At 45.1% G+C, this 10,663-nt stretch overlaps 2 protein-coding genes across 14 annotated transcripts in view; one reads left to right on the top strand and one right to left on the bottom strand.

Annotated features, from left to right (window-relative positions):
- The window catches only part of TSACC (TSSK6 activating co-chaperone), a 10,136-nt gene extending 5,501 nt beyond the window's left edge, over positions 1 to 4,635 (bottom strand). For 2 of the 11 annotated variants that reach the window (XM_011992763.1, XM_011992769.1), the window contains exons 1-2: positions 3,350 to 3,515; positions 2,176 to 2,333 (exon numbers count right to left, since the gene is read on the bottom strand). In XM_011992763.1, the coding sequence (XP_011848153.1) occupies positions 2,176 to 2,209 (34 nt within the window). In that variant the 5' untranslated portion in view covers positions 2,210 to 2,333; positions 3,350 to 3,515. Of the gene's footprint in view, positions 1 to 2,175; positions 2,334 to 3,029; positions 3,054 to 3,090; positions 3,516 to 4,397 lie in introns of those variants that run through there. The other 9 variants (XM_011992764.1, XM_011992773.1, XM_011992765.1 and 6 more) reach the window with 6 other exon arrangements.
- Positions 3,492 to 10,663, top strand: part of CCT3 (chaperonin containing TCP1, subunit 3 (gamma)) — a 32,094-nt gene continuing 24,922 nt past the window's right edge. Inside the window, exons 1-5 of one of the 3 annotated variants that reach the window (XM_011992774.1) lie at positions 3,492 to 3,801; positions 6,358 to 6,419; positions 7,648 to 7,698; positions 7,791 to 7,853; positions 8,943 to 9,039. In XM_011992774.1, the coding sequence (XP_011848164.1) occupies positions 3,771 to 3,801; positions 6,358 to 6,419; positions 7,648 to 7,698; positions 7,791 to 7,853; positions 8,943 to 9,039 (304 nt within the window). In that variant the 5' untranslated portion in view covers positions 3,492 to 3,770. The remainder of the gene's footprint in view (positions 3,802 to 6,357; positions 6,420 to 7,647; positions 7,699 to 7,790; positions 7,854 to 8,942; positions 9,040 to 10,663) is intronic. The other 2 variants (XM_011992776.1, XM_011992775.1) reach the window with 2 other exon arrangements.

Below are 10,663 nucleotides of genomic sequence, written 5' to 3'. Positions count from 1 at the left end.
CAACGCCCGGCTAATTTTTTGTATTTTTAGTAGAAACGGGGTTTCACCGTGTTAGCCAGGATGGTCTCGATCTCCTGACCTTGTGATCCGCCCGCCTCAGCCTTCCAAAGTGCTGGGATTACAGGCGTGAGCCACCGTGCCCGGCCGAGAATGCATTTTATACTGGATTATAAGGTTTGAAGAATGCTTTACACATTTTTACACAAGGTGGCATGAGAAATTAAAAATTGTTTTTAATTTTAAAAAAAGAGACTGCTTTACATACACTCTATACTAAAGGAGCTGTATTTCTGACAACGTATGACAGAGGATGAGGGTGGAGAGAGGCCAAAGGAGGCAGAACAGAGGATATGATAATAAAAGGTGCTTTACATACATTCTCTTATATGTTTCTCACAATGACCCTTAAAGTAGAGTCACTGTGGATACCACAGTCTGCTAAACAGATGTGGTCACTACTCTCCTGGAACTGATAGTCTTGCAGTGTAGACAGTCATTAGGTGATCAAGCACACACACTATTACATTTCAGTAAGTGCTATGAGAGTCTTGTGGAACTGGGGAATGTGACCTGAGGAATGTAGATAAAGTGGGTAGCTTTACTTACATTTTACTTGAGGAAACTTAAGTCAGGAAATTTGCTCAAGATTCCACAGTTAATATGTGTGAATGAGTAATGTTTTTTAGTTAGGCCTAGCTTTATACCCTTAGCCCATCCCTTAGTAGCAGTAAATTTAAATGTTTCAATCTGTTGTGGGGTTAACAGTATTTTCTAGTAGAATTGTGAGCATTAAATAAGTGGTAAACTGGCTGGGCGCGATGGCTCACGCCTGTAATCCCAAGACTTTGGGAGGCCAAAGTGGGTCGATCACCTGAGGCCAGGAGTTCAAGACCTGGCATAACCCCATCTGTACTAAAAATACAAAAATTAGCCAGGCTTGGCGGCATACACCTGTAATCCCAGCTACTTGGGTGTCTGAGGCACAAGAATCACTTGAATCTAGGAGGCAGAGGTTGCAGTGATCCTAAGTAGGTAAACTGCTTAAGAGGGTCTGGCAAGGCTGGGCGTGGTGGCTCAAGCCTGTAATCCCAGCACTTTGGGAAGCCGAGACAGGTGGATCACGAGGTCAGGAGATCAAGACCATCCTGGCTAACACGGTGAAACTCCGTCTCTACTAAAAAAAAAAAAATACAAAAAAACTAGCCTGGCGAGGTGGCGGGCGCCTGTAGTCCCAGCTACTCGGGAGGCTGAGGCAGGAGAATGGCATGAACCCGGGAGGCGGAGCTGGTAGTGAGCTGAGATCCGGCCACTGCACTCCAGCCTGGGCGACAGAGCGAGACTCCATCTCAAAAAACAAAAACAAAAACAAAAACAAAAAAAACAGGGTCTGGCAAATAGCAGCTGGAATTAAATTTGGTCCTGTAGACTCCAAAGTCATGCTCTTTACCACTGCACTACATACTCTGTGAAAAGAGCTAGTTAATTTATGTCCAAGCTGGGGCCGGGCACGGTGGCTCACGCCTGTAATCCCAGCACTTTGGGAGGCCAAAGCAGGCAGATCACCTGAGCTCGGGAGTTGAAAACCAGCCTGACCAACATGGAGAAACCCCATCTCTACTAAAAATACAAAATTAGCTGGGCGTGGGGGCACATGCCTGTAATCCCAGCTACTCGGGAGACTGAGGCAGGAGAATTGCTTGAATCCGGGAGGCGGAGATTGCGGTGAGCCAAGATCATGCCACTGCACTCCAGCCTGGACAACAAGAGCAAAACTCCGTATTAAAAAAAAAAAAAAAAAAAAAATTATGTCCAAGCTATGGAATAGTAGGTCTTTCAGATAATGTATTCCACCTATAGTTAAGTGGATAGGCTCTGGAGTCAGAAGGCCTCAGGCATTTTCCTGGCCACCAATGGAACTGTCCCACTATAACTCAGTATCTGTTCACTCTAGCTAACACCATGTCTTCTAAGATCCTGTACACAATCTTGTTCTAAGTCTTAAGAGGAGATACAAAGGAAGAATAATAAATTCATTTAACAAATAATTACTGAGCATCTACTATTTAACAGATCCAGTTCTAGGTTCTGGGAATACAGCAATGCTCCCAATTTAATGGGGAATGCAAAGGAGGTCTTGCTTTTTAAGGGAGGGGAAGCAGGGCCTCCAACACACACCTTTTCTGTTAGGATGACTAGTGTGCTGCTCCATCTGAACACCAACAGGTGTGGTGCCTGGGAAAGAATCATAGCATCAGATGATCAACAATCCATGCTAGTATTTTCACTATGACAATTTCCTAAGTTGTCTCCAGCAGATCTGAGGCTGTTCCCGTCTGCGGAGGAAAAAGTAGGAAACTCTATTTCATGGCCAAACGCGTGACTGTTCTCCTTCACTAGTTTGGAAAACAGTTATTTCTATACCAGTGCTTCCTTTTTTTTTCTGGACAAAATAGTAATTTAACCAAAGCCAAACCTTAAACCTCTCTGATGAACGGGCAATTACTTTCCGTGTTCTCACCATGTTTTAATTTCCACGGTATGATGAGTCCTTCTCCTACCCCGAATGGTAATTTTAAAACTCTGGCTCCCCATCATCTCTAACTAAGACTGAGGACAGCGGGAGAGGGATGGATGTGGGGAAATAAAATCTCAAAGCACCACAGGGAATACTTTTTTTTTTTTTTTTTTTTTTGAGATGAAGTCTCGCTCTGTCGCCAGGCTGAAGTGCAGTGGCACGATCTAAGCTCACTGCAACCTCCGTCTCCAGGGTTCAAGCGATTCTCCTGCCTCAGCCCCCCGAGTAGCTGGGATTACAGACGCGCGCCACCACGCCCGGCTAATTTTTGTATTTTTATTAGAGACGGGGTTTCACCATATCGGCCACGCTGGTCTCGAACTCCTGACCTCAGGTGATCCACCCGCCTCGGCCTTCCAAAGTGCTGGGATTACAGGCGTGAGCCACAGCGCCCGGCGGAAATACTTGGGAAAATATTTTAGATAGGATAACTTAAGGAAACGCAAGCCATCACCCTCCGGTACTGCTCACAGCCTCACTGAAAGCATTTCCTAAGAAGGGAAAAGTCCACACACAGCCATTAGTCCAGATGCGATAAACCACAACTCCCAGTGTGCCCGGAAAAAGGCTGCCCAGTCCGGCACTGTAAGACTACAACTCCCACTTCACCCAGGGCCAAGCCGGCCAGGTCTTCCCCCATCTGCTGCCCGGAGTCCCGCCTCTCTAGTCCACCTATTGCTAAGGCTAGAACAAAAGAGTGGAAACTGTCAAGCCTTTCTTAGCCTTCACGGTCGGATAGGAGCCAAGTCGCAATACACAGTTTAACGACCTCACCTGCGGTGTTAACCGAAAGCCGCAACCCCAGCACCCAACCCTAGAGTTGACACACATGCGTAGTGGCGTGCCGGCCAACTGCCAGAGCCTTGGCGCCTGCGCCGACGTTCGCGCTGCACGCGGCCGGGAGCGGCCACCCTATTGCGCAAGCGCCTGTGCCCTCCCAGTGCCTTCATCGTGCTCTCTCTGCCTAACTTGTCTGGTCGTTCTTGCGTAGAGGGCGGGACTCAGGATGTCAATTGGTCTGTTTTTGTGCCGATCAATGAGATGGGTGCGGTGATTGGTGACTACCTTGAGAGTAGCGAGTTCAGGTGTAAGCCCTGAGGAGGCAGCGTTTTCTGGGTTTCCATCTGGTTCTCTCTCTCCAGAAGATTCTGCCGGTTCCCCCAGCTCTGGGTACCGGGCTCTGCATCGCGCCGCCATGATGGGCCATCGTCCCGTACTCGTGCTCAGTGAGTTCTGGGGATACTAGGAAAGGGACTCCCTTTTCACCCTTCTGTGTCCATGGTTTTCTGTGTTGCCTCAGCTCCGTCCCGCCCTGACCCGGCCCCTGAGCCTTCCAGTCATCATCTTCATTTTGGAAGCCCGGTGTCCCGCTTTCCTTTCTTCCCTTAACCTATTCGCTTCTCTTCACAAACTCAAACTGACCTTTTTCTCGCCGAGCCTCTTTTCTTGACGTGTGCTCGTCTTGGGAAGCTCTTCCCACTCCGCGTTCTGTCCCTCAGTCCCCACGCTTCCCCCGCCGCTGCACCCTTTCTAGCCTGATTGTCGCTATATAGCTGCATGAATAATGTTTTTTGTTTTTCAGTTAGGTCTAGCTTTATATCCTTGGCCCATCCCTTAGTAGCGGTCATTTAAATGTTTCAATCTGTGTTACGGAGTTAATAGTATTTCCTAGTAGAATTGTGAGAATTAAATGAGATAAGTGGGCAGACTGCTTGAAGAGGGTCTGGTGAATAGGTAATATCCTTGGTCACTTTACGTTACATTTATTTTCAGTAACAGTCACTTGAACAGCAACCCCTGTTCCTGAAGTAACCGTACTTGCTTCACTGATCATAGATGTAATCGTTCCCTCCGTGTCCCCGGCGTTGTAATCTTTCCCACTCACCAGTTGGGTTTTCCCAGATTTCTCGACTGGTCATCTTTTCCCTTTGGAAGATCCCTTATTTTTTTTTTCTTTCTATTTTTTGAGACAGAGTCTCGCGGTGTCACCCAGGCTGGGGTGCAGTGGCGCGATCTCTGTTCACTGCATCCTCTGCCTCCCAGGTTCAAGCATGCCTCCTGCCTCAGCCTCCCGAGTAAGCTGCGAGTACAGGCGCGCGCCACCACGCCAGACTAATTTTTGTGTTTTTGGTAGAACTGGAGTTTCACCATGTGGGCCAGGCTGGTCTCCAACTCCTGAGCTCAGGTGATCCGCCCACCTCAGCCTCCCAAAGTGCTGGGATTACAGACGTGAGCCACCGCGCCTGGTCCCTTATTTCTTCTAATGAGCACCACCTCCATTGTCTTCCTTTGATGTGTTTCCATTCTGTGTGTAACTTCTGTACCTCATCTGCAGAGTCTCTCCTCCCTTACCGTCTTCTGTATACTGAATGCCTTTCAGAGTTTTTATTCATTATCTCTGTACCTGGGAAATAACTTTTAAGGAAAAAAATAAAATAAAACTTAACGCTATTTTGGGGAAAAAAAAAAAACAGGTTGGGCGCAGTGGCTCACGCCTGTAATCCCAGCACTTTGGGAGGCCGAGGCGGGCGGATCACAAGGTCAGGAGATTGAGACCATCTTGGCTAACTCAGTGAAACCCCGTCTCTACTAAAAAACACAAAAAATTAGCCGGGCGTGGTGGCGGGCGCCTGTAGTCAGTCCCAGCTACTCAGGAGGCTGAGGCAGGAGAATGGCGTGAACCCGGGAGGCGGAGCTTGCAGTGAACCGAGATCGCGCCACTGCACTCCAGCCTGGGCGACAGAGCGAGACTCCATCTCAAAAACAAACAAACAAACAAAAAACCTTGTTTCTGATGGATTGTAGGCCCATGCGGGTTTTTGGTTACAGCTCCCTGAGATAGATGTAAATCCTAAGCATTGTGGGTGTTTGGTTTGATGGGACTGGATTGAAAGATTTACAGACTTAAATTGTAAGGGAATGTAATTTAGAGAGAGGAAGGAAATAAACATTATGTTGGTTTGGTTGTAACCACTGGCTTGTCTCCACTGGGATGACCTGGGGGTAAGTGGTGTATTTGCAAAGCTCCTTTCAGATCTGCATTAATCTCTGGCATTAGTTGACTGTGACCAATTAGGCTCCCAGTTAAAGTATGTAGTCAGTTCTTAGTGGTGGTAAATGGGTTACTGAGGCCTTCTTATTACACCCAGTTATGAGGTGACTATATAATTTATCTTGCATACTGTTGAGTGTGTTCTAAACAGTATACTGTGGGGGCACTATCACAAATTATGTTGGACCTGTTAGAGTATGATCCCCCTATCCAAGCAGATAATGTGAATCCCCAAACTCTTTCCCTGCTTACATAAAGCAATGAATGGTCATTTCTTAGGGTCACCAGCCCTTTGAGATAAATAGCTGTGGATCCTTTTTCTGGGGAAAAAAAAAATTGCAGTATCTCTCATTTTCTCACATAATCTCAGGGAGTTCACTATCCCATTAAGGCCCATTCATGGATCTCAGGTTATGAATCCCTGCTGTAAATATATGAATATTTGGTTAGAAGATAAGTATTAACCAAGATTGCAAAGTTATTTCTTAATATATCAAGGGTTGAAATACAGAAGGAAGTAAACAGCCATAGGGACATATGTTTCCAGTTTTTTGAGATATGGTTGACATATAATAAACTGCACTTATTTAAAGTGTAGAGTTTGATAAGCTTTGCTCTGTGGATACACCATGAAACCTGCATTCTTATTTTTCAAAGACTGGGAAATAAATAGCTTGGGTACGATGGGGCAGTCCTGGGCTGTTAACTGTTGTGTTTTTATCTGTTTTAGGCCAGAACACAAAGCGTGAATCTGGAAGAAAAGTTCAATCTGGAAACATCAATGCTGCCAAGGTCACAAATCTTTTAAGTGTTTATGGTAGTTTGTCTCCAGCTATCTTGCCTGGTATTTGGTCATAGCCGTGTGTCCTGTGCATCTAGACTTTATAGAGTGAGCAAATAGACAGAGGAAAAGTTGACCTCTTCTTTCAGAACATTTTCCTGATGATGGTGGGGGAAAGGAAGCCCTCCCCTTCCGAGTTAGGACTGATAATCTTCTCATATTGTGCATTATTCTGTTGCTGTATATTGTTTTATAGTATTCTATTTGTGTTTGTCTCCCATACTAAACTGAGTTACTTGAACAGAAGTACTTTATTAATTCCCTTTTGTATTCCTAGTGCCCACTGTAGATCTTGAATAGATATTCGGTAAATGTCTTTTGAATGAAATAGTGAAGTAGCCTTATATCTGATTTAGGATGGTGTAGAGGCCACTGTCATGGAAAGAAATAACTAAGACGTGGACTTCTAGTAATAAGGACTGCTGGGAAACAGAAGCTCTGGGAGCCATTTCCCCCTTACTCTTGTGAAAAGTCATTTCTGTATCCATCCTGAAAGCATTCCCAAGGGGAGAAAAACAACAGAGCTAGCCACATGCTATATCTTTTTTTTTTTTTTTTCTTTAGACGGAGTCTCGCTCTGTCGCCCAGGCTGGAGTGCAGTGGCTGGATCTCAGCTCACTGCAAGCTCCGCCTCCCGGTTTCACGCCATTCTCCTGCCTCAGCCTCCCGAGTAGCTGGGACTACAGGCGCCTGCCACCTCGCCTGGCTAGTTTTTTGTATTTTTTAGTAGAGACGGGGTTTCACCGTGTTCGCCAGGATGGTCTCGATCTCCTGACCTCGTGATCCGCCTGTCTCGGCCTCCCAAAGTGCTGGGATTACAGGCTTGAGCCACCGTGCCCGGCCGCCACATGCTGTATCTAAAGTGGCATGCTGTGTCTAAAGTGATTGCTAACCATGCTTTAGGGGTGTCATTAAAAACACTGACTCTGGCTGGGCGCAGTGGCTCATGCCTGTAATCCTAACACTTTGGGAGGCCGAAGTGGGTGGATCACTTGGGCCCAGGAGTTTGAGACCAGCTTGAACAACATAGTGAGACCCCATATCTAAAAATGAAATGAAATTAAAATAAAATAAAACACTGGCTCTGTGAGTTGTTCGTGCGCCTTTCCCCTATTACTCCAGCATTCTCACACTGTCCTCTGATTTGTGCTTGCATGTTTTATGTTCCCTTTCCATTAGACTATTGCAGATATCATCCGCACGTGTTTGGGACCCAAGTCCATGATGAAGGTAGGCTTATCTCTTCCTAAAACTCTTAGACTACAATTTTTTTCTTCCTGTTATCTAGGACACTTTAAATATACCTTTTGCTTTCATCTTAGATGCTTTTGGACCCAATGGGAGGCATTGTGATGACCAACGATGGCAATGCTATTCTTCGAGAGGTGTGTTTTGTTTTTGTTTTTGTTTTTGTTTTTTTCCTTTTTTCTTTCTGACAGTTCTATAAACATAAGGGACCTATTAAGATACAGGCTCTGATTAGTTTTTTTAGGGCTGCTATAACAGATTACCAGAAACTGGTGGGCTTCAACATTTTTATTAACAACAAATTTATTATCTTATAGAATGAAGCTAGAAGTCTGAAATAAAGGCGTCAGCAGGGCCATGCTCCTTCTGAAGTCTCGGGAAAATCCCTGCTTTTCTTCTCGCTTCTAATGGTTGCTGGCTTTCCTTGGCATGAACTTGGTTTCTGCCTCAGTCTTCATGTTATTCCCCTTGTGTGTCTTTTACACAAGGACACTGGTGATTGGACTTGGAGCCTGCCCTAATTCACAATGACCGTATCTAACTTGGTTACATCTGCAAAAACCCTATTTTAAAATAAAGTAAAATTCACAAGTTCTGGGAGTTTTGACTTCAGTATATCTTTTTTTTTTCTTTTTTGAGACTTAGTCTCTCGCCACCCAGGCTGAAGTGCAGTGGTGTGATCTCGGCTCACTGCAACCTCCGCCTCATGGGTTCAAGCAATTCTCCTGCCTCAGCCTCCTGAGTAGCTGGAATTACAGGCACGCGCCACCACCCCCGGCTAATTTTTATACTTTTAGTAGAGACAGGGTTTCGCCACGTTAGCCAGGTGGTCTCGAACTCCTGACCTCGGGTGATCCACCTGTCTCCGCCTCCCAAAGTGCTGGGATTACAGGTGTGAGCTACCGTGCCCGGCTGGCTTCAACATATCTTATTGAAGAACACAATTCAACCACAGTGGTACCTCCAGTAGATAAGCTAAAAGATATTGGTCTATCCTCTGGAAACTTTAATAGTTGAGTTCATGTAATACATTTTTTCCCTAAAAGAATTTAGAAAGTGCTTTACTTAAGCTATTTGGGGTGCCATTTTTAATCTTTCAAGATATGGTAAAACATTAAAGGGAAAGTAAGTACGTATAGAAGCAAGAAGCCCAAGAGTTAGGGCCAAGCTTCATGAGTTAAGAAGTCTTTGAATAGTGTGAATTCATTAGTGATCTACCTTTTTAGATTCAAGTCCAGCATCCAGCAGCCAAGTCCATGATTGAAATTAGCCGGACCCAGGATGAAGAGGTTGGAGATGGGACCACATCAGTAATTATTCTTGGTAAGAGGAGAATAGGAGATTGATAAGAAAAATTAGAAATAACACCCGCGTCATATTTTAAGAAGGAAATTATGTTACCAATCCACTAATTACAAATATTTAAATAACTTACTGGTTATTTTCTATGTATTCTTTCCAATTGAGTATAAAACATTTATATGAATAGGGTGAGCCATGCAAATCTGGCTGATAAAGTAATAGTTAATTCTCTTTATTCACCGTAAGTTATAATTTTTTTTTTTTTTTGAGACAGAGTCTCAGTCTGTCACCAGGCTGGAGTGCGGTGGCAAGATCTTGGCTCACTGCAACCTCCGCCTCCCAGGTTCAAGTGATTCTCCTGCCTCAGCCTCCCAAGTAGCTGGGACTGTAGTCGCGCGCCACCATGCCCAGCAAATTTTTGTATTTGTAGTAGAGACGGTTTCACCATGTTGGCCAGATGGTCTTGATCTCTTGACCTCGTGATCTGCCTGCCTTTGCCTCCCAAAAGGCTGGGATTACAGGCGTGAGCCACCACACCTGGACAAGTTACAATATTCTATAAAGTCACCACAAACACTGAACTGGCAAATAATAAATAATTGCTTCTATAGAAAATACAGGGTTAAGTACCTATAAGCCTCTGGTCACACTTTCTTTTTTCTGTTCGTTTGTTTGTTTGAGACTTGAGTCTTGCTCTGTCGCCCAGGCTGGAGTGCAGTGGCGCAGTCTCGGCTCACTGCAAGCTCTGCCTCCTGGGTTCACGCCATTCTCTCGCCTCAGCCTCCCAAGTAGCAGGGACTACAAGGTGCCCACCACCACACCCGGCTAATTTTTTGTTTTTGTATTTTTAGCAGAGATGGGGTTTCACCGTGTCAGCAAGGATGATCTTGATCTCCTGACCTCGTGATCTGCCCGTCTCGGCCTCCCAAAGTGCTGGGATTACAGGCGTGAGCCACTGTGCCCGGCTGGTCACACTTTCATCAACTGATAAATATATACCTTATTGTATGTGTTTTCTGTCTTCAAGACGCCCATTTAATATATATAGTTGATTTGTTAGCATTGAACTCATAGCCCGTAGCAATATAACTCGTGCCTGGACAAAGCTCACGTAACGTGTATTTTCTCTGTAAGGCACATCACAGCCTTCTTGCATGTAGAAGCGTTAGATAGCAGTTAAGCACTACACTTGTGAGCCATTATAAATACCGAAATCATCAAGAAAAATGTGAAAAACATAACCTTAAATATACTGCATAAAGGACACTTTTTTTACAGTGTGAGAGCTAAAGGCCTTGTTTGACCTCACCTAGGAGTGTGTTATTGGATGACTCAGATTTTTTGCCATCCTGTGAATTTCCATGAATGACTATGAAAGTGTCATGAATATTGATTTGGGGGTTGCAAATAATAAGAAATGAAATCTTTAGGATAATGACCCTGGGCTATGTATGTTTAAAGACTGATCTTTCTACTTCCTATAGGATCATAAAGAATTATTTTTCAAATCTTGGCCTATTGCCTTTATTGTGTAAATGTCAAGATGATAGGCCGGGCGCGGTGGCTCAAGCCTGTAATCCCAGCACTTTGGGAGGTCGAGACGGGCGGATCACGAGGTCAGGAGATCGAGACCATCCTGGCTAAC

Source organism: Mandrillus leucophaeus, unplaced genomic scaffold (genome assembly GCF_000951045.1).
Source record: "Mandrillus leucophaeus isolate KB7577 unplaced genomic scaffold, Mleu.le_1.0 Scaffold418, whole genome shotgun sequence".
Taxonomy (NCBI): Eukaryota; Metazoa; Chordata; class Mammalia; order Primates; family Cercopithecidae; genus Mandrillus; species Mandrillus leucophaeus.
The sequence above is the reverse complement of the archived record's forward strand: the minus strand, read 5'-3'. Positions and strand labels throughout refer to the sequence as shown.